The 26,414-nt window shown below is 36.5% G+C and overlaps 1 protein-coding gene across 1 annotated transcript; it reads right to left on the bottom strand.

Annotated features, from left to right (window-relative positions):
• Window positions 1-801: 801 nt before the first annotated feature.
• C5 (complement C5) lies at window positions 802-25,871 on the bottom strand. Its single transcript, XM_054084249.1, has 41 exons — window positions 25,724-25,871; window positions 25,267-25,459; window positions 24,887-25,049; window positions 24,246-24,316; window positions 23,555-23,646; window positions 22,412-22,494; window positions 21,893-21,983; window positions 21,493-21,598; window positions 20,637-20,763; window positions 20,174-20,289; window positions 19,864-20,064; window positions 19,077-19,280; window positions 18,402-18,611; window positions 18,073-18,222; window positions 17,582-17,708; window positions 17,206-17,271; window positions 16,455-16,652; window positions 15,928-16,018; window positions 15,430-15,506; window positions 14,659-14,798; window positions 13,794-14,015; window positions 13,171-13,231; window positions 12,442-12,531; window positions 11,967-12,179; window positions 11,743-11,818; window positions 10,756-10,915; window positions 10,212-10,307; window positions 9,746-9,917; window positions 8,698-8,903; window positions 7,756-7,908; window positions 7,334-7,396; window positions 6,428-6,509; window positions 5,722-5,773; window positions 4,917-5,019; window positions 4,040-4,114; window positions 3,844-3,949; window positions 3,556-3,642; window positions 3,121-3,210; window positions 2,578-2,661; window positions 1,621-1,759; window positions 802-1,348 (listed from the first exon to the last, which is right to left on the bottom strand). Exons 1-41 carry the CDS (start codon window positions 25,786-25,788, stop codon window positions 1,219-1,221), a joined length of 5,031 nt encoding a protein of 1,676 aa, XP_053940224.1. The 5' UTR covers window positions 25,789-25,871; the 3' UTR covers window positions 802-1,218.
• Between the last annotated feature and the right edge of the window lie 543 nt (window positions 25,872-26,414).

Below are 26,414 nucleotides of genomic sequence, written 5' to 3'. Positions count from 1 at the left end.
AGCAGACTGGTAGATTTTGAACCGTCTGTTTTCTCTGTGCAGACAGATGACACTGACACTATCTCTCAGGAGAAACACCAAATGCAAGAACATCAGAAGTATTTACCATCGGTTGAACTATCTCATAGCAAATAATAAACAACACTGTCTGGAAAGCAGACTTACCAAACTGTTTAATGCCTGAAACTCTTAGCACACCATCAGCATGGGGAAACACTTGGTTTAATCTCTCTCAGAGTGGGATTCCCCTGTATCATATGCTTGTTTTTTCATTGTAGCAGCATGACTATTTTCTTTTTAATACTTGTTTTAACCCTGCCTTCTTTTAACCTTGGACAAGCAACATTGACTTTAGCATAAGGGGATTTTTCTCATATTATTAAGAGAGTGAATCAGAAGTCAAAGGGCGTCATTTCTACTTTTGACATATAAAACACAGAGAAAGGTCACATTTTCTTGATAACAGTTTGCAGATAAATAAAGCCACCCCTGTGAACATGCACATTACAAAACAGTTATTGTATTCTGAATGCAAATATTAATTAAAAGATACCTCTTAAAAAGCAGAAACACATTAAGTTCTTTCCATCCTAACAGGCGTGGTTTGAAGCTGACAGAGAAGCAGAACGACAGAGAAGCAGAACGATTTGCACTCTTCTATCTAACATAAGCAAAGAAGACAAGGTAGCAGGACTGCTCAAATTGCTTTCATATATATAATAGATTGCAAACAAATTCTTAAGTAAACTAACACACCCCTTAAGTTTGAGATGAGTGGAAAGTTATTGTGTGACTTCACTATTTGTCAAATACACATTTTTTTATTTATTTGGAATTTAAAGTTTCAACAAAATTATTTGATAAACAATTTTATTTTTCCTTCTTTTTAATGAAGGGTTACTTTTTAATAGGACATCAGATTTCAATGCCTCTGTTATTCTGGCACAAGACAGTACTTTTGGTGTTTGTTTTTACAGTTGATCCACTTCATTTAACTTCAAATGTCTTTGTGGAATTCTGCATCATTCTCCCATCCAAGCTTAAAAATCCCGCTTTAAACATCACTATTGTAAGAACATGGCTGTGAAATGCAAGCAAAGACCATTTTTCAAGATTAACTATAAGTGGATGTTAAGTGTGGGAATTATTAAACAGGTGAGGATTTATTTTTTTATAAGATTTTATCTGCATTTTTCATTTTAGAATTCCCCAAGCAAATCAACAGCCACTGATGATGAGATCTTCAGCAAAATCTTCCATCGTATTTAAAAACTCCTGACAAAATGTGCATGCTGCATTTGAAGGCCACCACTCAATCCAAGTGCTGGAGTCCAAAGGGTACTGGAATCTAAGAAGGAAACAGAAAATGATCAGTTGCTGCTGAGATTTGGGAAGAAAAATGTCGAACAGAAAAAGAATTACAATATGAAATTGCCTGCTTTGTGTTCATAATCCTGTTTGAAATGTACATATCTGAAAACACAACGTGTAACTCTTAGTCTAACTTGTACTTAAAAAAATGAAACCAATTATATATTACATAAAAATTATTACAAACAATCACCACTTCATAGCACACTAGGATTAAATCTCTGCATATTCTGAAGGTAAATTACTTACTTGAAGCTGTAATCAACGCTTATCTTTAAGGCTTCTTTTCCCATGATCAGATACTGCTCTCCCGGGCTCAATTCAACGTCTGCACAGGTCTTCTTTTTGACAAAGGTTATTTCATTGTTTCTTTGAGCAAAAGCCTGCCCTGAAGTAGAAAGTCAAGAAGTGGAAAATGCCACAAAGAGAACTTCCAGCAATTCATACATTAGACTGAAAATAGCAAAATGTTCTACAGTGCAACCCAGCCAAGTGATCTGTCTGCCACTAGGTATACAACAGGAATATTTGACAGACCTATTTTTCACAAAAGGGTTTTTTTCTATTAAATCTGAATGATAAATTAGCTTCGTGCACGTTACAATCATTTTATATTGTAGTAACTATAAGGACATATTGGGTGCTTAAACCCAGAGGAAAAATGAATGGATATCAGCCTCAGTTCCACAGGATCTATGAGCAGCTGCCTGTCCCACAGGCAAGGCAGTGAGTGTCCAAGAAAGTCCTAAAGTCCCTTCTCCCAGGAGCAGATATGTGCCCGGCCTACAAGAATCTGAGGAGAGTTAAGACATGGCATATCCTTGCACTCTACCCCACTTCAATCATCATATAGACTGCAGGGGAGGGCATTCTGTGCAATGAATGAGATCTAAACAACAGCTCACAGCTGTAGTAGTTGATTATGGAATACATTCACCTTGCATTGTCACGTAAAATACATTTATCTGACTACAGTTTAGGCTTGTTAACAACAGCTATAATACCAAAAAGCTGTTTAAAAACATCATACAAAGACTGCTCTTCTTGGGGTACAAAAGTATTCAAAGCTATATGTCAGGCTGCAGCTCTCTGCTCTCAGGAAATGACCAGGTTTGACTGTGGATTTTGTCAGCTGCTTTAGTGGTCTCAACCAGACAGCTTTTAGTTTCAATAAATGGTTAAATGGATTAAGAACAGGACACTCACCTCTTTTATAGAGATCCAGAAGAGTTGCAGAATACTTTACAAAAAAACCTTCTTCACTGCGGGATAAGATGTTCACTTTGTAAACTGCAGAACAAAAACCTTTTGTTAGGCCTTGTTTCTGCTATGTGTCTTACAGCTGCTCAGATGGAGAAGACACTGTCCCTTCACAGTCCAGCTACACACTGCAGGGCTAAGAAACATCAGTAAGTTCAGCCTGTGCTCTCATCTGATGGCCTGCAACTTCCTCTGACTCCAGAGTCACTTGGTGACGTCAGAACAGCAGCAAGCGAAAGAAACCCTGTGGTTATTAGCAGAACTCATCAGATCAGGCCGACCAGTGCGCTAACCCTGGTGATGCGACTTTCACTCAGGAGAGGGTACAAGCAGCATTTATTCTTCTCTGCTTTACACACCACATGCTGCTGTCAAGCCTACTGAATTTTAATCACTAAAGATCTAATTGGAACAAAATATTTTGCAGCCATAGTAGACAAGTGTTTCATTCAGAGCCTGTGAAATAGGTACTGACAACTCAAATATTACCATAAGCGATATCGTCCCGGCACGCAGCTTCTCTCCTGGCAGCAGCCGTTAGTGACCCATCCAGTCTCTTATGCACTTTACTACACTCAGCTACACGGAGAAAGAGAAAAGTCAGCGTTAAGACAATGTCATTGCATGTCCTTAAATAAAACATCATGAACCTCTATCTGTTTGGGATAGTCTAGCATAACTGAGCAATACTATAATTACAGGATTGCATACCGAAACAGAAATAACACCCTCAGTCACCTGAGCTTAAGCCAGTCAGACACCTATGACCACAATGCATTTTATTTTTTTTTAAGTCTTAAATGTAAAATATGGAGAGGAGAACAGCTGTGCTCTTAGGAGGACTTTTTCCCTGGTGCTTAGTGTTTTGTCCAAAACGCTACACTGCATTTTCGGAAAGGGGAAAACATTCTGGAAGCAGTTTACCTTCCATGCATTTGCATTCATCCCCTTCACACAATTTCACAAGTTTCTCATTTCCGTAGGGGTTATAAAATATCGTGCACTTTTTATCTAGAAGATCCAAAAAGAAATAATAAATACATATAGCAAAATCAAAGCCCGCAAAGTCAGCACTGAAACTTTGTGAGTCAAAAGCTACCGAAGTGTAAAATAGCAAGGATTAAAAAGCTGTTGAAGAAGGAAAATTGTAGACTTCAATGAGGAATAGAGAGTTAAAAGACAAACATCAATTTGACGACATGGAACATATACCTGGTGCATGATATTCATACACAGTGAATGTGGCAGGATTTATCATTCCAACCTTGAAAAGCTCACTTATTCGGAACCCAACACAGAGAAAATTATTAGCTGGCACCTATTTGAAAAACACAGAAAATAAGGAGCTATAAAAGGAAACACAATAGTTCCAAAGAGTTAAAATAGTGCTTACAGTCAAGTAACATACCGAGTCTATCTGCAGAATAACATGGCCATCTTTTATCTCATAATCTGCTATCAACTGATCAACTCCACTTGCAAGCTGTATGGGAGAAAAACAGAGAAAAATCTTTTATACAAGTTAAACGCTTTGGATGATCTTGAAGGTTTTGTAATTGGTAGCTTTAATGCAATTCTGAGATGTAAAAAAACCCTTATTTTAGTTTTTCCTCTTTATAGTGCTCATACTCTCACTTGTTCTTTTGGTTTTCTTTAAGGGAAATTAACCTTTTATTCGCTACATGAAGATAATAAAGAGCTAATTACCCTTAAAAGAATACTTAACTACCTATAGAGCATCCTGTTTAAATCCCACAACTCGGGTTGACTTTCACTAAAACTTGCATGCTTGTCAATAGCAGCTGGGTGAACACAAGCCCTACAGCTACAATTCAATTCACAAACTTTAGCCAACTAGTAGTTAGGTGTGTATATGAACAATGCTCCCTTTAAAGTTAGCAAATACAGTATCTCCAGGGGCTGATTCACGCTGCCCTAACATAGATGACAACCGCTCTATCTTCTTTTGCCTTTTTGCAACAACGGAGGGAGCCTAGGCTTCAGACCTTAACCAGATGTCTAGCTTCTCACTGTCAAAAATCTATTATCTAGACTTAATTAGATTATTCTCATGAGTATTTTAAGTGTTTAGAAGCCATAAGGATATTATACTATGCATAGAATAGTTCGGATTGGAAGGGACCATAGAGATCATCTAGTTCCAACTCCCAATATTTCCCACACCAGGAACATCTACACTACTACTCTGAAAGAGGAAGAACAGTAAATATTATAGTTCTGTCAAAAAAACAACCAGTAAAAGAAAAAAGTTCTCTAATACTTACAGTAGATAAGTCTTCTGTATTTGCTTCCAATCCACTAACCAAACCTATGTCCATCACAGCATGAGCAGACCCCGACTGCGGCTCTCTTGCACCCGGCCTGTACCTACAGTAGGTTAAAAATATTAGTTGAGCATAACTGTAATTAAAAAGAAATCCTCAGATGTTATCACAGAAAAATTTAAGGAAAATTCTACCAACTACACTAAATTACGGATTTAGGCTACACTAAATCCACAATAAAACAAAAGAGTCCAGATGAATAATTCCAGATATATGCCAGTATCGTGCATAAAGAAGCCTTCCTTAATACCTATGTTCCAAGAGAACCCATATAGAAATTGAAGAAAAACTCCCTCCTAAAGAGATGATGACCTTTGGCTCTAATTCTGTTTACACACACGTAAAAGTGAAGAAATGGGGGAAAAAAAGATCAGAAGACAAGGTGCAATTATTAACAAACAAAACCACAGCAATGTCTTAAAAATATAAGAAATTGAAATTAAATGTCAGTTAATGTAAAATTAAAACAAGTAAAAAAACCTAAAAGACCAGAAACGTTGTTAGACTGATTTCAAAATGCACACATAGCTCCACAGTGCATTTGCTTCGCACTGCTCCAATTCCCTTAACACATCAGCTGGGAATTCCACCTTCGCAAGGAGCAGTGTTGAATGTCAGAAAATCTATATCATTTAGAGCCAGCATTTAGCCAAATTAAAACTTCAAATGCAAAACATCAGTTTAAATTACTGCAGAAAGAAATAAAACTAAGCCACCAACTCCAAACCCCACCAGCTGTACTCACTTCGCACAAGCCTCTAAGCGCCCCAGTGGCTCACCTTCTTCTCTTCTGTAAACTTTTCCTATCAAGTAGAATCAAATCAGTAATTTTAGGACTTACCAAAGCAGCAATCCAACATTCTCAGAAAGCATTTTCATAACTGAAAGGTAATTCTTTAAATTGTTTTGGTGGCAATTTCTATAGGAACTCATTGTTTAGCCACACACAAGTAACATTATCCCTCTTCAATAGTTCAGGTGAAATGAGAGTTTGATGCTTAGTGTGCTTTATTGTGTATTTCTGTTATTAAAACTACTTCACGGCAAAAGGTCAGAATGTGGTTATATAGCCTATTGTAAGCAGACAAGAATTCTTAGTACCTTCCAGAACTCACTGTAACCCCCCCATGCCCCTCATGTTCCTTTCTTCTGCTACAAGTTTATCCCTCACTTCCTCAACTGCAAAAGCTCTTCCACTAATGAGTAAAAAGGCACCTAACAAATACATTTCAAATTAATTGTATCCAGAGACAGGCAATGGTTTCAAGAAGGGCTAAAAGGCTTCTAGCAATTTCTTACCCAGTTTTGCATTTAGAAATGGCAAGATTTATTACAGTTTCACTCTTAATAGGAAACACTTTGTTAAATGAAGTAAGGGTTTTTTCTCCCCCCTCAGTCCCAACTTTGCACTGACCCGAACAGTAATATTTAACACCATATTAACCCTTTACCATCATCTGTCTTTGGAACAATCTTCAGTTCGAAGTTACATGACTCTTCAGAAGTACCGATCATATTATACACCGTCTTCACCTACACACAAGCAAGTAAATCAGATAAAATAGAAGCAATAAAAAAATCCTCAAAATGAGCATAGAAGTATGAAAACTCATAATACGGAGAATATAATACCAGTACAAGCAAGTTTGTACAGCATGATTAGTTTTGATGGATGCAAAGCAGAGTAAATAAATGATCAGCACAGAAAGAAACTGGGAATTATTGAGCAAAACATCATGCCTGTTGGTTATATTTACAAGATTAAAAATATTATCCAAACAACTGAGAGATTATGAATATAAATCCCAGTTCACAAGCATATGTACAGTTCAGATATTATTAAGTTTGATGCTAGAAGAGGCTATGAAAGATTAGAAGAAAATTTATCACAGAAACAGCTTAATACTTCGGCATACAAAAATTATTTCTTTAAATATTGCAGGAAAAAAAAGTTTCTCAATGACATTGCTTAATTAACTAAGAGCAAACATCAGAATAGCAGCTAATTGCGCAATTTCTCAAAACTGATCACTAAGTTGTATCTTCCCAGTCTGGCTGCCCAAGCAGAGGCAGAACAATTGATGAGCACTAAATCAAAGTTGATCATCTATTTAGATTTATGGAACAGAAAATCTCCAATGAAGAGGAAGAAACTTCCCAACTTCTCTCTCATCAGCCATAAATCACACAATGGTTCGTACTTCATCTAAAATACAGCCATAATGACATTCATCACTTGAGTCTAAAGGTAAGGGCAACAAATAGAACAGCTTATGAGAAATTTCAGCTTCTTTTTCAAAGCTGATAATCACAAGCCACAGATTCTGTTTAAAAAAAAAAAAGGGTTGCATGCTTACATTTACAGTAGCTATGCCAGTGCTACTGCCAGTGCTTACGTATATGTCATCATCCAACGGTACCTAAAGGATTGATGTTAAACAGAAAGTTATCAGTTAATAATAAAGACAGCACTATTAGCAACAATTCAGGTCAGACCATCAGCTTGTCTCTTCTACGTTTTAAGTACACATTAAGGTTTGATGCCACAAAAGATTCTGCAAAAAATAATTCATAGGAAGATGCAGAGAGGCTAAATTTAAATGAATATTCAAATGCATTAAATCTAGCAGAGAAGCAAAGTCCTTAAACATTTGCTATACCAAATTGCTGCCAGTTTATTGAAAGGTTACTTCAGCAGCAATTTCAAAGTTCAAATAATTATTTAATAAGTTGCTAAGAATTCTGCTTTCACTTTTCAAAACCAATATTATTCACTCACTGTTATAGTTCTTCCTACGAAATTATCTTCTGTCAGTTTAAACAGATTAATATTTCCCGAGTTTTTGTATGCCACCTTAACACTCATGTCCAGATCGAGCCGCTTGACAAGAAGGGAATATTCAGTCAAAGCTTCAAGGGCATTAATCGTGTCCTGCCAGAAATCAGGTATAAAGAATTAATCCCAGAAATTAAAAAGAACAGGGAATGTGTTACAAGCAATGTGTTACAAGCAATTTATTTTCCATCACCTAAACACGATTACAAACAATGGCAACTATCACCAGCTAAACAGCTCAGCAGTGTCTCAGTAGGTGGTAGTGTATTTAACACTGAACTCAGACATTAATTGTGCAATTTAAAGAAATACATGCAAGTGCTAGAAAGGAAGCAAGCAAACAGCAATAAAGAAGCAGCACTCAGTTTCTTCATGAAGTTTTAATGATTTTAAAAAAGAGAGGTTGCATGAATTGGAGTATTCGACACAGTATGAATAGCCGATAGTGCATTAGAAATCTGGGGACTTTCACCTGGCTTGTAGTTTATCAGTTCATACCAACACAGTTCTTACACTGAAAAAATGAAGACCTTCTTACATCGAGTTCCATTTTTTTGTGGAAAACAAGAACAAACACCACGTCAGAAAGTGAAATATTCCATTTTTAAAAAAAAACTCTGGAAAACTTATTTTCCCCCTCTGAATCTTTTCATTCAGCAGATCTGAAGTCAGTGGAATTAGATGGCAAATTTCTATTTATTACAGATTTCATGAAAAGAAGTTGTATTTCCCAGAGAAAAATAATATGGCAATAGAGCCTTTTGATAACAATCCCATGCACAGGATGTTGAACTTGTCCCTGGGGTCTAACGTTATTAGCCTCTTAAGACATCTCAGATTCTAGTGTTCGAAGAATGAGAATAAAATATTTAAAAGCTCGCTCACCTGAGTTGAATAAAATCCCCCACCGTATCTTTGCCCTTCCGACAACCATTTGATGATGGGGTTAGCATAGTTTTTGTCCCCTCTTAGCAAAGTAGTAAGCAAGGCATACGCTGTAGTTTCAACCATTTGTGCAGTCACGGAGCTGGGAGTGTGTTGGTCCAGTGCTTTGAAAGTATCTTTCCAAAACCGATAAATAGGAGGGTCGCCTGAGAAAGTATGAAAGGAAGGTTTGCAACTGAAATGTAGCAACAGCTCTTTCCAGGCTACACGAGGTGAACTATTGTCTACTCAGGTCAAGGAGGAAAGAGATTCACTCTATGTTTAAGAAAGGATGAAAATTAAACTCCTCTTACACCAGTAAGTCTGATGTTTATACTGGCAACTGGTGATAAACAGACTCTATGTGAAGCATCTGATGTCTATCTGAATATTGCTGGTTCTGAACAGCGATGGAGTGGCCAGATAAATAGAATACAGACTTTAAATTTGGCATCTGTTTTATTTTTAAAGCCCATTTCAACAGACAGGACAAAGACTTTTTATTCCAGTATAAGTCGTTACTTGGCAGAGAACAGTCCAAGTCCCTTGCCTGTGACAAACACACTAAAACCAAACAGCATTCACAAGAGACCACAAAATCCCTCATCAGCCAATGAGAAATGAAGAAGAAAACTGCAACAGAAGTGAGGGCAGTGGCAGCTACTGGAAAAAATTCCACCCAAGGAAGAGAGTGGACACATTATTAGGATGACCAGGCAGACAAATAGAATCCACTGTGGACACCTGCATTAAAGGAAAGCCTATAGATAGGATGTGATACAATAGGGAGTGACAGATGCTTGGAAATGATTAATGAAATCACACTGTTGGAAAGCTGAGAGCAGGATTCAATCCAGAAAAAAATACAAGGCCTCACAAGACTAAAAATCCACTCAAACATCACTGAAATTCAGACTCCAAGTAGTGCCATCACAGTAGAAAGTTTGTAAGTACTAAAAGAACAGCCTACCCGAGAGCCGACTACAGTACAGGCTCCACCTAATAATACCTATGACATGTGCTTCCTTCTTCAGTGCTGAGAACGCCGACTGTGCAGAGTGATGGTTCAGATCCACAAGAGCCAAAGCATATGAAGCTATTGCCAGAGTGAAGGGGCTTTGAGCAGACTGCACATTTTTCATCAAATAATCTCCTGCTTTATTCTTAGCATCATGGATTTTCTGAAAAGATGAATGAGCTACAGCTTATATCTATTAGACTTCCTTTTATAGAAACATCTATCAAGACAAATACAGGCATATATAGTATCTTCTACAATGTATCTAATAATAAAGTGATCCAGAAGTTCATCAGTGTTCTTTTACGGATTTTGAAAGATGAAGACTAACAAAGCAAATAAATCACGATCCTTGAAATTGAAAAAAGCCTCAATTTCTTTGACCAAGTGTTATAGAAAATGGAATAAATTAGAATCCCAGAACACGACTGCTGGTAGAAATAAAAATATTGTTTACCTGAGTAGGACATATTTTAATTGATTTTTCAATTCCAATAACACAAAATGCTGTGAGATACAAAGATTTTTCTTTAGTCTCTTTAGGTAGCGTACCCTACAAAACCAAATACATAAATATAATTAAATAGAAACAACAGTTAATTTAAATACATAGAACTTTTTACAGTTTAGGTGAGGAAACAAATAGAAATTCCAGTAAGAAACATCAGTTTGGTTTAAGATGAAGACCCATTTACTCTTTTGAAGCCCATAGCTTATTTGTAAAAAAGACAAAATTGTATAAAGTTATTGGCAAGCCAATACAATCAGCCTACATAATTCTTTTCTATATATTAAGAAGTGGCAAGCAGCCACTGCAGTGGGAAAGCACAAAGATTTGCAAGACTGCACTATTCTTTAAACTAATTTAGGAAAATGAAAATTTAGTCAAGTTGTCTTGAAATGGTGAAACGCGCTTAAAATATCTTGCATTCCTAACACACATTACCTCCTAATGCCTCGGCTTTTACTGTATAAGCACAGAAGAAATTTGGGTTTCATACCTGGAGTTTCACTGGCTGGTAGTTCGAAAATTCATTGAATGACCCATCTGGCATTTGGCAGTTATCAACCAACCACAGAAGGGAATTACAGACAGAAATTTGATCAAGATTTACGTATTGATTAACTTGGCCGAGAATCCTTAAAGCAAAAGCCGTCAGCCTGCCAAGGGAATCGAACAGATCACATTTATTTTGATAAGCACGTAAGTTGCTGGAGGCCAGACAAATTTACACTATTTATGACTGAGGTCTGCTACAAATTCCCACAGTTCAAAGAAATAGTGCAGATTAATTTTGAATACTACCTAACAAATGGGCAGTGATTACTCAATTTAAACCAGGATCAGATTCCATGTTTCAGGACATGAACTCATCACACCCCTAAAAGATTACTGTTTCTTACGCACAAAATTTAAGGAAGATGCTTTTGAAGCATCTTATTCCTTCCTTCTCTAAGCCAGCTGCATTTGCTCTTGTGAAAGTCAAGACACTGACTATGTATTTGGCCCAAAGAGCAACAGCAGATTCTGTTCTCCATAAATTGTACTAATGCTCCTCTTTGATAGCCTTTAAATTTACGTAAACAATAGGAAGGACTATTTTGCCCTTGCTCACATCCCTGTACTTAGCTTTCCTTCTTTGAAGCTGGGGTGTAACCTTTTCCTGAGCTTACGATTCCACAGGGAACCCAAGGCCTACACAGCCCTTTTGTAGAATTCCACGCCCAAAGAAGAAGCTTCAGAACTGAACAAAACCCTACAAATTACTTCAGGGATGCCTACTCCTATAGGCCCAATGTGATCTGTAGACATGGCTAAAAGATTCAGCAAGTAAAACTAGTAATCAAAATACAATATTCAAACTCGTAAGCACCATTTGTATCTACCATCAGGCTCACTCCTCTCACACAGACTAGAAAAGAATCACCTGTTGAAAATGAGTTGTGCTATGGAATCAAAGAAAGGAAACAAGCCCTTTCCAACTCACCACGTGCTGGCTTGCCCGTTCTTCCACATGCTGTATGAGAAGTCAGAATTTCTGAATGACAAGATGCTTACAATTCCTAAGGGATATATACGGCAGAAAAGAAGTTATGAAAAGAGATTTATATTAAGATGTTGTTTGCTCACTCAGACACGTGATCTTTCTCATTCACAAAGTTTATGTATGTCTACAACTCTGAAGCAGGAGAAGTAGCTATAGTTTTCTACCTTCTTTCATCTTCCTCCTCATTTGAGTCCTTGAAGTTAATGTTTCGGGACCCAGTAAATGCCAGTTATTTGACTCTTCTAAGTAGTGAAACACATAAAACACTGGGGCGATACTCATCAACTCTGCCTCTGCACTGCCTTTCGGCAGATTAGTAAGACTGCTAAGACCACCAGGACTGAGGACTGTGGCAATCACTTCACCCATAAGATGTCCTGCGGAAAGGGAAAAAACAAGAGTTATTTCAATGAGAGGTCATGGAAGTGAATCCAAGGGCAGAATCTGGCTGATCAGTTATAACAAATAATTCTATATGAAGTACTTAAAATTCTACACAAAGAGGTGATCTGCTTTTCTCAAAAGAAGAAAAACTTAGGAATAAATTCAGAGAAATTTAGAAAAAAAGAATAGAGGAGAAAATTGACAGATGTACAGAAAGTATACATGCAGTAAACTGAAAGTCTCAATTCAATTTACCTTTTACACTTACACTTCTATCAATTTTTGTTTTAGGGACCAGATTCGGTGGGATTTTATATCTAAATTCTTGCCGTCTCTTGATTGAGCCTAAAATTGAAAACATATATATAAATCATACCGCACAATCTAAAGCAGTAGATAATTCAGATGTAACAGCCACATTTAAAGGTTACAACTGAGAAGTCAGCAACAAGAATACTTATGATAATGTGAAAACTAGAAATATGCCCAGATGCACACGCAAACAGAATCAATTGTTGAAAAAGAACTGGTGCAAACGCTTTAACCTTTCTTTTGCCTTTATTGTTAAGAAAAAATCTGACCTGCACCTAAACTTTGTGGTTGGAGAGCCACCTCTGTTTAAAATAGAACATGCTCTGTTTTCATGAGTAGATTCTTACTACTTCTGCCAACTGGTTTCCAAGCTCACTAGAGAAGCTTGGTATTACACCATTGCAGACGATACACATAAAGGTTCCGTAAAGAAATGAATCGGAGTATTTCAAAGGTTCCATAAAGAAATGAATCGGAGTATTTCTTTGAATGCCTAGCTATTTTAGGATGGATTTGCTAGACAATGGAAGGACAAGAAATCCCTGGAAGGGACATATGAAGAATATTTCAGGAAAGAGAAATGCCAGTTTTTTCACAGTACAGAAAACTTGATCATCGCGAATCAAGACTCTGAAGAAAGAAAGTAACAACATAGATGATCTATCCTCTTACCATAAACACCCTGTGGATCCAAAGTGAAACCTGTGTGAACTTCTTTCTTAATTCCTTCTGGCTGAAACCATTAAGAGGAAAGAAGTAGAAAATGAAACCACTTTTGCTTATTCAAACATATTAGCTGAAGAAGTTGAAAACCATAGTATTTTTATCTTCTATATCCTTCTTTGTAGCTGAGTTTTACAAAACTGTTCTACATCTGTTCTAGACCCCTGGCTTAAATGTGTGTATCTCCCAGACTCCTGGAGGAAATTTAATAAAAGGGTTTTTAAAACATTTAGGAAAGTATAAAATTACAGAAAAGTGTCTTTCAATGAAGCAAGCTTAAGCAGCTGAAAACCCAAACCAAGTAACTTATTCTGCTAACTCACTAAGCTACAATCTATGTATCATACACGATCTTTCCAAGAATTCTTGTATGCAAGGTTTAAGAACATGCATCCTCAAATAGTCAGTCATGCACATACCTCTATGAATTTTATGATACCCCTGTGATATTTCAGATTCTGATAATACTAAAATAAAGCAATATTTATATATTGATGAAAATATTTGTATTTCTTGTAACAGAATCAATATGAAATTCAAAACCACTACAACTATTTTAACTTTTTCCTTACCATTACGCGTAATGTTTTAACTACAGTTTCACTGTTCCGGGCTGTCAGCAGTGTAAAGTTGATAGTGTGAAGACCTAATTCCAAAGGAAGTATTCTGAATGTAACTGGTAATGAAGAAGCAGCAGCTAGATTCTTAAAATTACAACTGCCTATCCTCGATCCAGTGACGGCAGAGTCTCCAAAAGAACAGATTCCATTTCCAACTGCTATTTTAACACAGAACTGAAAAGTTAGAAGTGAAATGTTTAAAATCTTTCACGACAAGTACAACACCAGAGAAATATTAAAGCTACTGAAATCCTCTAATGAGCAATACTACTTTTCTGTTTACAATGAGCAAGCGTTACTAACTTTGAAAACACTATTACTTGCACTAGAAACACACCGATAAATGTGCAACACCAGGGAACCACTACCCTAGGCTTCACACGCTGACTTTGGCATACTTTACTCACATTTTTTCAATACTTTCGCACTTCTGTTTGAATGCTTTGCCTTAATAAAGTCCTTTTCTATTAAATCCCCAGAACATGTAATCTGTGAGCTCAGGAGGGGGTCACTCAGAAAGTCCCATCACTTTTTGACAGTGTCCAAACAATCGGAATAAAAAAAAATTGTATTTCAACTTTCATGAGGGAAAGTTGCCAGGCAAGCGTGTGACAGTGTTGTCATCAGTGGAATGGCTGGAAATGGAAGGATTGATGACTAGATTCCGTTGTCGCATCGTAATGTAGATTATACATAACACTACCTGCAGAACAGAAGTCTGATCCAAGGATCTGTTTATACTCATTACCCAAAGCGGAAACGTAATTTAGTTTATTATATTAATCTTTCCATAGAACTCACCAAGACCACAAATTACCTTAATTGCAGAAGCTTTATGGTTATAAACTGATCCTTTTAATTCAATTTGTTCTCCTCGCACCACAGAATAAGGAACATAAATGCTCAGGAAGATATCTTTTACAACTTGCACTTCCAATGGGGCAGCAACACAGATACCTTAAAAAAATCAAAAGCATTAGAGCAGGCTGTCTTACCCATCCTCTGATGAGCAAGTTTGACAAAGTCTTCAAATACTCACCACCTTTACTGACGACTTATCATTTTTCAGTCTGTACTTTGACTTGTCAAAGCTTTTTTAAAAAGGGACCAGGCTCTTATTCCAAGTTGCCATCTCCCACACTTCACACACACCTGCTGTTATACCAGTCCTTTGGGCCGCTTCTCCTTCTTCCCAAAGCGAGGAGGAGATTTTCAGTTCAAACTACTATATCTATTGGAAAACTTGTTTCTTCCTCTCCTCAAATCCCTGACAGTAGAATGCTGTAAAGTTGTGCCAGGGAAGAGGCACACTTCTACTGACTACTTCTTCTTGTATTCCTTAGTCATTTATCACAGGCCACTGCCAAACACAAGGCAGGCTAGGCAGAACTTTGCTTTCCCACCCACTTACACTTATAACAAGAAAAGGAATTTCCTTTCCCTAAAATATATATTTAGATGGTTTCTTTTCCTGTTTATCAATCAGAAAATGAACATTTTAGAATATGTGTGTCAACTACAGTGAGAAGTTCTGCAAAATGCAAACAGAGAAGCTCTAGCTACAATCTAATCAGGTTGCAGTACCTACCTTTATCAGAAATGCCAACACCTTGTATTTCCCAGGTAGTCAGCGAATCAGGCAAGGTGACAGACAGTGTCTTTGACCTGTGTTTAGAAGTGTTAGTACATTTATACGTTATCAACAGCCATCTGTTAACACCAACAGCTAATTAGCACAAAGACAGTACGTGCCCAGAGCAACTCCTGTATCTAAGAGAGGGAATACAAGAGATAAGAGCATACTCAGAAAACAGGACTGGATCTCTAAATAAAATGGGTTTAGCAGACTTCACCGAAGCTTATGTTTAGCAAGGTGGAAAGTGAAAGGAAAAGTGACTCAGCAATCTGGGCACCAGAAAACATATCCTGCAAGGAGGAAAACACAGTAGGAATAGTTAATTTGTGTAAGGCCGCATTTTAGCATGGGTACAACTAAGGCTATCCACCTTACCTCAATGTCAGCATTTACTTTCTACAAAAGCACGACTTGGTCAACTGTTGGTAACTGATTTGAGAAAAGTAGTACCTTGGAGAAACTTGGTGAACTTCCCACAACCAGCTTTCAGGGAAGTAGCTGCGAACTTCTGCCTCATCCAGTTCCAAGAAAGTCTCAAAATCTGAAGAAGACAAATAAATCAAGTTTAAAAAACAAACCACAAACCACCTGCCAACAGCCTTCAAACAGAGGCTTCAAAATCATTACCTTTTTCTGTTGTGATACTGTATTCTGCTTACTTGCCCCAGGACAGATCTCATACAAGTAAAAAGGTATCTGAATACCTTCAATCTGTGTTAATGCCACCTCAGCTATTTACACATGTGAATACCTGTCCAGACAGATTAACTTGTTACCACGCAATTATAGGGAGTGAATGAGAGACAAGTAATTTCACATTCTTGCTGATCTTCCCCGAGACATTACCCATTGGCTGCTTTGGGCCCGGGGAAAGGATAAAATTTAGCATTTAATATATTAAATGCTTAATATTTACCCATATTCTGCTGGAAGTGTTTCACCTTGCAACAGAAGAGTCAAAACTCTTGCATACTTACGCATTCTCGCCAATATTAGAAGCTTGTTGGGCTCTTCCTCCCGCAGCCTGTTTGCAAATTCACAGCAATCTCTGAATGCAGAAATGCACCTTTGCTTCCTCCGAACGCGCTGAGCACGATCACTGCAAGTCTCACTGACTGGATATGCTTTCACCCCATCCATGCAGCACTGTCGAACTTCAGGTTCATATTTGGATACTGAAAGAATAATAAAGTAATTCCCTTGCTTAAGAAGCAGTTTTTGTTTCCAAAATGTATCTTAACTTGTTATACTGAACATATTTTTAAAGCTTCTATAGAATTTCAAGGTACAGATCTGAAGATGAACAAAAACTTGTTGTTTTTCAAAAGCCAGTGGCACGCAGTTCATCACTACTATTCTCAATTAAAAATATAAAATAGCTAAGGGGAGTTGAATTCCATTTTAATAATCAAAGGTTCTCCTGACAGGCCTGGTCGCTGGCAGGTGGTCACTCAGAAAGAGTGTTGTATGGTACTGTAAGTTTTCAGGCTATTTCTCTTCAGAAAAAGACAGTAACTTAAACACAGGCTCTATTTTTAATGTCTATTTAAATCTTGCTGACTTCAAATTCAGTATATGGCTCAGAGACCTAATAAATGGGGTTGTCTATAAGTCATCTTCCATTGCCAGACTCTCTCCAGCACAGCAGTAAGCCAACACTCAGATTCTTAATTTCTAATGGATGTGATTTTTTCATAATTATATACTTTAAAAATATTGGTTTAACACCTTGTTTGAGTATTCGCTCCCTGAAGTCGGACCGTTTGGTTCTTAAAAGTTCATTGCACGTTTCACCTGTTCAAAAATAAATAAGTAAGTATTTACACATGACCTTTTTTATGTAATAAAGTAGCCCACTTAGAAATAATTCCATAAAATCACTTTCCAAAATTGTGAGACTTTGTTTACTATTTTAATTACATAAAAGTACTTTTATTTCAATTACAGTAACTGATCCACAAATCGTAACATCTTCCTCCCTCGAAAACCAGTGTATACATTCCCTATTAATTTAATTCAGTTCTAACATAATAAACTGAAAGTCACAGAGTACTTCAGAAAGGGAAGTGCATGATTTCATGCTTAAAACAAAGGAATATACCACCTTCACTGGAGTCATCAGCATTCGCATTAGTTAAAAACGTAAGCCCAGCCATTCGGAACACATCAACGTTGTTCCGTCCTCCTCCAGCACCACAGCCAAGGTCACTCTTCTCCAAATGCAGCATCATCTGAGGAAAAAAACACAGCAGCAGCTAACAAAAGAAGAACTGAGGAGGAGAACGCGGCCTACCTGCTTCTCTGACCAAGGAGCCCTCTAATGCTGAAAGTTACTTTTGGCCAAGTCTGAAGGGTTCTGATGAGACAGTTCAGATCTGCCTTTAAAACCACAACTTCCCTTTTAGTGGCAATCAAAATATTGTAAAAGAATTCTTTTTATAATTTTGAACTGTCAGATTTAAACTAGCACCTTTCATTCTGGATTTAATTTCTCTTCTTATTTTCAAGCTTACTGAAGGCATGACACAAACAGCTAGCTGAATATGAACATGAAACAAATAGCAATTTCATTGTCTTTTGTTGCTACTACTTAACTTTTTCCATTGCTCTCTTTCCTCTTCCTGCGACTCCATAAACTGCCTTGTCAGTAGATGACAAAGCAACAGAGGAAGCGAATTGTGTTTTCATGTGAAGTGATACAACTTCTGCTGGACTCAGTATCTCTTTGCTTGATTGCAGCTTAATCTATAAATTGAAAAGAATTATTGGTAACTTCTAAAAGCACACTGTTCCAAAACAAATGCATCTGAAGGCAGACAATTTAAGTCGAGGAAATGTTAAATAACTTGTGTAATTCCAAGTTAAAAATCAGACCATAAAATGAATGCACACCCACAAATTGTAGTGCTTATTTTGCTACTCACATCAAGACTATTCCCACACTTCTGTTCCACATTCAGCCACACTGAATCAGCTACTAATTCAGCAGTTCCTTCTCCCATGACTATGTAGTAAACAATAAGCCGTGCTGAAGGAACCATTTCTTGGGTTATCTCAAAAGTCAGATGTTCATACTCCAAATCCTTAATTCTCTGCTGAGTTCCAAAGCTTACGATCTTCCCTTTTGACAGGAGCTAGAACAGAAAAATGATGGAGAAAAAAGAAGTTATAGTTTATATTGAATACATTTCTTATATGGAATAGTTACTTGCATTTATTATAGACACAATCCAACACACACAAACATGCATTTGGAGCCCGTGGGTCTCCCTCATCCCCTAAAAAGAAGTCCTGTCTCTGCCCATCTTTCTTTTTGTCTCTACGCATCTTTCTTTTCATCTCTATTTCAACTCCTGAAATAGCTTTTGAGACTCGCACCACTTGTTCTTAATCCCAGTGTGTCAAATGAGCATTCAAATCAACAAACTTAAACACGAGACTGTTAACTAATTTTACTGTAAGATTGTACACGGAAAGAGCAATTGTTTGAGCTGCGTGCATTCTGTGCTGAGGATCGTTCTTGATTGCTGAGGTTTTACATCCAGGACCATGTATTAAATCACAATTCAGTATTTTACTTGCAAACACCTGTTACTTACCAAATAGCTGTAGTGATCTATTTTATCAATATACTGACTATGTGGGTATACATTCATATTTATGAAATCCCCTACTTCCAGTATTTTATGGTTTGAAGCCCAGTCAATATAGAGATAACTCTGACTTCGTGATGAATAAGCTTTTGCTTCATAGGTTTTACTTGCTTGATTTTCATCTGAAAGGTGTGGATCTGCAGTTTTTACCTGAAAAGATTATTAAAAAAATAATCAGACATTTTATTAAGAAGGAACCAAATTCTGTGTGTCCTGACTTTGGAATACTTTAAGTATAGAATTATACTTAAAAGAAATAACTACAATACGAAAAGCATTTTGTAACATATTATTCAGAGAGATTAAAAAAAAAATAAAAGCCAACTCAAGACTTTCATGTTTTAATAAAAAGATCTTCAAATATAAAGTCTAATATAAAATGGTAGTGTAGAAGGAGGCACACGCATAAACAGAGAAGAAAAGTGAATGATATGCCTCCCTACATGGTGAGGAAAGCACTCTGAGATTTGTTTTCACACAATTCATTTAGACATTTGTTTATTAATTATTATGAAATAAATGTGAAAAATTAGGATATTTTGTTTCAGAACATGGAATTTAAGAGAAGTAATGTTTCATTATAGCATTTACATTTTATAATTGATTATTTGTAACAGTCTCTAAGTTTATAAACTATTAACTTTTGAGAGTAAAATTTCTCCAGTGTTGCACATTCACAAAAGTACAGAATTCAACCCTCTAAGAAATAAATTAATGGAAACATTTTACTCACTTGAAACTCCAACATATTGCTGTCAGATGGGATATTAACAACAAACAAAGCAGTTCCGTCATTCAAGCTTGTTTTTCTTCTCCCAGATTCCAAACCCTCTGATATCAACTCGGTCTCATCCATTTGCTCACTAATTGATTTTGCGGTGACCATTACAGGGACGTTTCCAACAAAGCGATCTCCTGTGTCTTTCACCTGCACCTGTTGCCCAGAACAGATAGATAACATTTCTCATATGCATAGTGACATCTCTCGAGAGGAAATTGTCAAGCTGCTAAGCTTGTAAGCAGTACTGTTTATGTTAACGAACCTTAATGAAGAATGGGAGTCCAGGCTTCACAAAGAGCGGAGTAGCAATCAAACTCAATTTGTATGGAGATACAGCAAATCTGACTCCGGCAAATTCTGCTTCACCACTGAGGCCACCTAGCAAAATATTATGACTGTTTAGTAATCACATCCTAGAGCCCGTGTTTTCACCACTTGCCACCAAAAGGCAACACAGTGTCTGCTAGAGTGATGTCCACACATCTAAAGAGTCAGCTCCAAGTGCTGCTGTGAAAACAGCCAATTAAAAACATTTTCTTCAAAAAGCTTAAACTCTAAACATTTTTAGGGCGGCAGATAGGCTGTTCTTTAAAGTTTTTGGAAGAATGATTTCTGAATACTAAAGAAAGCATGACTCTAGGAAAGTTATTCATTTAAGTTCATTCTTTAGTTCTGTTTAGAGTTGCAGATACAGTAAAACAAAATTATTAAAAAAGGCAACTTACCCGAAGACTCCAACACCGACGCCACAATATATAAGTACAACCCATCCAATTCTTCTAGGCTTTGAAACCCTATAAAACTCACTGCTTCCTTACTGTTAAAATTGACCTCAGCAACTCCATTTTCAATCTGGAAATAAAATATAAATCATTACTTAATAATTTAAAAATAAGATATAGATACACTATGTGCAAACGCTAAGTTCAACCTGTTTCTGTTCACTGTCTGTGTCCAGAGGAACTTAAAGGTAATGTTTTAATGAAGGATTCTTTAATCCCTAACATTATCGATAATTAATTGGCTTGTGGTACATATTGCAAAGTCTGCATGCAGGCCCAATAGGAGGCAGCAGTAACAAATAAATCTTCACAAAAGGAGGAAAGACAATGCCTTTTATCATTCCTCAATGACTAAATCAAAAAGGCCCGCCTAAACGAGGGAGGAATTAATCAGCAAAGAACAGGCTCCCCACAATACATCCATATAATTTTCATCTGTTTGTCTCCCTTTGTGATTTGTTGTCACTAGATCCATCCTGTATTTTATTTCTTTCATTTATTCAGTAAAAGACAGCATAAAAGTGATTTCAGAGACAATTCAACCACAAAGTTTGCTCGAGTGAGTAATTGAACCAGACTGAAATTACATTCCATCTCTGATGCTGCCTCCAAGTTTCATTTTGAAGTGTATCGCTATGACCCTGATGATAGGGTAAGATAGAAAAGTAGAATAGCTGTCGATGCAAATTAGGAATGGGCACTCATCCCTATCAAATTTAATGGGGAAACTTCAGCAGAATTGGATCAGCCCTGAACTAAGCATATGAAATCTATTCAAAGTAGGCTTGCTTCCTCTTACCCTAGTTATATGCATTGCATGAGGCATCATTCTTTTTCCAGTTTCTTCAATTATTCCAAAACGAAGAAAAACATCAGCACTTGCAAGCTTTTTATTATAGAAATAGCTGAGAACAAAACAACATAAATACTTTAATAGTGGCAACAAAGCATTCATTTTTGCAGAAGAGTAATTTCCTAGGATGGACACAGAAAATAAGTGTCCATGTAGCTCTAAATACTTCTGTTGAAAAATAATCACTTTGTAATAATTCTAAAAGGGTCTCACAGAGCAGAAAGGATTGTGATAAGGCTTCTTGAGGAAGTAGAAGAAGAAACTTCTGCACATTGGAGATGCGTTCTTCAGGTAAAAAAAATAAGATACACACACGTATTAAGAAATCAGAGCCAAGTTTCCTTACCTCGCTTTCACAACAATCCTGAAGTTCTCAAATTTATCAGAACTAATAAAGTTACTTTCTGGCTCTATGATGATGGAAAAGCTTGGCATTGCTGAAAATTGAGTAGAAAAGAAAGTCACTCACACGAGTTTTCATACATTAAGCCACAGGTACTCAGAAAGACACCTCTTTAGCCATCGAAGAGCCATTTCAGTTTCAAATTATTTGAATATTACAGCCCCAAAATAGAGCTGTCAGCTTGTCCTCAATGAAGCACGAGTTAAAAAGCTCTAAGGTATCTGCATTTGCCCTGGCTCCACATCTTGCACCAGTGCAACCATGCCAAGATCGCCCAACATGACAAAGATCAGCTTTATTTAGAGGCATGACTTACACTGACGTGACTGACTAGTTTGAACGCTGTATGTAAGCAGGTCAGTGTTACTTCAGAATTTTCTGCATTTTCCTCCCCTGTGTTCTATAGTTGCCAACAGATTTCATAAAACAAAAATGAAGGCTCACGGTAAGGCCACTTCTTACCATATTCCTTAACTTCAAATTTTGCAACAGCTGAGGTTATGAAGTTCTTCTTATATTTGGCTTCAATCTTCCAAATTCCATACCTACAAAGTGGCAATAATCATTTTTAAGATGAAAATTAAGCTCAAAGACAAAAAATTAACATTGTTACTTCACAATATTTCACCGCAATAATTAGGGGGAAAAATTTTGCACCAAATATTCACGTGTTCAATGCCTGCTTTGAAAAAATTCTGCTTTGACATTTTAATCACTATTTGAAAGTTATTTTAAAGCAGTAAAATAAATTGGAAAATAATACATCATTATTTATGCTATGAAAATGCTCCAAGGACTCAGGGAGGCTTCTGTCAGGGTCCTTCTCTGACAAGAACACTGAGGCACAACTACAATTTACATAACTTATAGGAAATCAGTTCCTACAGTCTTCTGGCTGTATAGCACCAAGATAAGAATTGTGCAAGGCTGCTGTGAATGGATACACAGTTTCAAGGACACAAAAGTAATTTTCACTTAGACTGAAATGATTGCTAGTTTCCTAATGAAAATAAATCAGTCAAAAATCATTGTTTCAAGCACCTGCCAGCATCCTGCTGCCAACTCAGAGAATCTTCAGCACCCTCTCAAGGCTAAAAGGAGAACTGAAGAGATTTATTTCGTATGCTGCTGTTACTGGAAAAATGCTGGTGATTTGTATGCATGCATGTATGAAATATGAAAGTTTCCCCTCCTTGAAATCAATAAATCTTTGACACTACTTCTACCTCTATAGCAGAAAGCTTTATTTTTTATTAGTCTTCCTTTTTAATCAAGCACGACAAATGAACTACTAACTGTTCTTTAATTTCAGTTTTACCAGTGGTATTTTCATTTATTGCATCTCCTCACTTTCTCTTGTTACACTGAAAATCAGCTTCCTACTTGTCTTTAGGAGACAAATGTTAGTTTGGAAGACAACCGAAAAGGAGAATATTTGGTCATAAGCTCCTTATTTACACCATGGTTACACACTATGTGAATCGTCAGAAGCCTCCAAGTTTCAAGCCACGCACACACTGTATATCAAGCAAAAGAGACTCTGACAGCCTTTAAGAAAAGGTAGCATTAGGTCAATAATTATCAAAAAGGATTAGATAAATCTACTTAGGATTAGGAGGAATCTTGAATTCAGGAAACGAAACTATTCCAGTAAAATCTTCTTCTTCCAGAATATCCACATTTACTCCTTCAGGATCCTGTAAATTACAACAGGAAAGAATCAGGGAAGGAATCAGCAGTTAGAGATCATTCTTATCAAAAGGGAAAGAACAAAAAAATCTTAATTTTGTGATTTCAGTGGGAGCCTGGCCATAGCATATTTTTCTAAGAGTTTTTCCCATTACACGAAACCAAACAATTTTAGAAAAAAAACTCACACCAAAACTCTGATTCTGTTGTAGTTCCAACAATTAAAAGCTGTTTCTACACAAAGCTTAAAATTGCTAAAAGGTTACCCCAATAACAAGCCTATTGTTAAAGGCTAAAGCCAGAGGATAGTAGATACCAATTATTCATATATCCTAAATGAAATAAACAGTATGAAAATCACATATTATTAAAATTCCCTCAAAAGTCCTTTCCACAGATATTAAAGATAACTAAAATTTTTTTCCTTCTATCCCTATTTTTAACTTCTACCCAACTGTGCCAAGTCATTTTTAGATCTTTTAAGATATGTCTGGCTACCTGCAAAAACATCTAACAGTTTTATTAAACATGATTGCAACACCGATTTATCATTGAACTACATTGACTGGTTTTGTGGATATTAATGTTAAACTCAGTTACAACTTACCACGAAAGTTAGGACAGTTTCTCGCTGAGCTGGCCGCAGTTCTTCATTCAAAGAGTAAACCCTGACTTTCACTGTAAGAATTATTACATACTATTACAGGCATTTTTTTTAAAGGGGAAAAAAAAAAACCACCAAACCCCAACCATTTTATCCTTTTTATCCTGATTTTGCAGGCTTTTAGTATTTATAGAATGCTTTTAACCTTTTATCAGCGTGATGCCCAAAGAGCTTTTATTCATGAGAGCAACCCTGCACCATCACACTTTACGTTCAATAATCAAAGTGCAAATTAATTTTATACCATCACAGTCCTAGAATATCACTTTTGTAGGAAAAGAGCTCAACCTACATGAAACCAATGATTCGGTGACCGTTTCTTCACAGATATTTTTAACATATTCCCAGGAAAATCATTCATGCTTTGTGCCATAGGTGAGGTATCGAGGGGGCAGGGACTAAGAGGATACTGGGACATAAGGGATTAATTTCTGCAGTGTGATCAAATAGTAAAAAAATTAAGTATGAGCTGATGGCAATACAAAGTAATTAACAGCTTAAAGGACATTTAAATCCTAATTCCTTGGCAAAGTCAACAGACTTTAAAAATTAAATAGCAGCCAAGACAAATAAGCATTACTTACCTGACTGATCGGGGGTATAAATTGGTTTGTCTGTATGAATAAAAAGAAACCCATTCTCATAGGAAATGGGGATTTTCTTTAATCTTGTAAAATGTGGAGAAACCGCTTCCAAATACACATACTTGACTGAATCGTCTGTCCTTGGTAAATCTGTTGGTTGAAGCTGAGGGAGAGGAAATGAAGATTTTTAAAGAACATTAAAACATTATTCAGGTATTTTTTCCTGCGTTTTTTTATACTGAGAAGAGTATCTGAACATCAATTATCCTGCTGTTGTAAAGTATTATTAAATCATCAACTGCCATCATACTCTTTTTTTTTAACATTTATAACTAAATGCGACAATAAAAATCACTGCAAGAAAAGTCTGAATTCCTTACTGTTAAAGTCACAGCATCTTGGAAGTTGTTGGCTGCAGTTAAAGAAATATGGCCCGAAGAATAAACTGCAAGCTTATCTGGAAAGCTTTTTAAGGCAATATTGACTCGAAATTCCTTCTCATAACCAAAAGCTTGAACTACAACTTTCTCCGATGCCCCAACGCGGAAGATCTTTGGTGCTGTAAGGACGTATCTGTATATGGAGCATAAAACAATAAAAGGGCAATGGAACTATGTTTCTTTCAGGTTTCTTACTTCTGTTTGTAATACAGTTATGGACACAACAGTCCTTCTTCCAGCATTAATCCCACATACACTAGTAAGAAATTTGCTTGTGAAAACACATCAATTCAAACAGTGCTTTTTGTATTGGCTCTACTTAAATTCTATATCTATTTACCTAAAATAGCAGATAACGAGTAACAATTCCAGTAAATTATATATTTGCTTTACTTACATTTTCTCTTGGCTAAAAGTTGCTCCAGAAAATAGCAAAACAAAGAAATATATTAAAATAGTCATAATGACTATGAAAACAAACAGCAAACCATAGATGCTGATGGTTCTGGGTTAAACTGTGTTTGGCATCTGCTGCAGAAGATCAGAAATACCACTAACATTTTTCACTGATGGTTAATAATTAATTGCAGATCAAGTTTCACTAAACACTCTTACCCCCTCCCAAGGAAGCCAGAAAACCTAAATTTAGGGGTTTTTTTAACTTAGAATTTCAATACATGCAGGGCAATCCCATGTCAGTCCTAACTTTCTCACCGATAGCTACATCTAAAAAACCAAAACAAAACTCTTTCCAGAAGTAGCAAAAAAAACCAAAATCAGATTCAGTTTGTCCTTCTGAAAATATTTGCTGATATGGTTAGACCAAAATTTTCTTTTTTTCCTTTGAAATAAAATATTTCTTTTAGTATTCCTGATCATGCCAACTTTCCGAGTTTTTTCATTGTAAATAAAAACATACCATGAAAATATTAGGGTACAAAACCCCTACACCAGGAACTATTTTAAACAGCATTTGCCATAAACCATTGGTGACAAAATGCCCCATATCAAAGCATGGGACCTCAACAAATAGGTTTACGTAAAGTTAAACTGAAGTTGTGCAAGACATCAAGTTTAAACAAATACTG

Source organism: Cuculus canorus, chromosome 19 (assembly GCF_017976375.1).
Source record: "Cuculus canorus isolate bCucCan1 chromosome 19, bCucCan1.pri, whole genome shotgun sequence".
In the NCBI taxonomy this organism is placed as follows: domain Eukaryota; kingdom Metazoa; phylum Chordata; class Aves; order Cuculiformes; family Cuculidae; genus Cuculus; species Cuculus canorus.
Note: the sequence above shows the minus strand (reverse complement) of the source record. Positions and strands in the feature narration are given on the sequence as shown.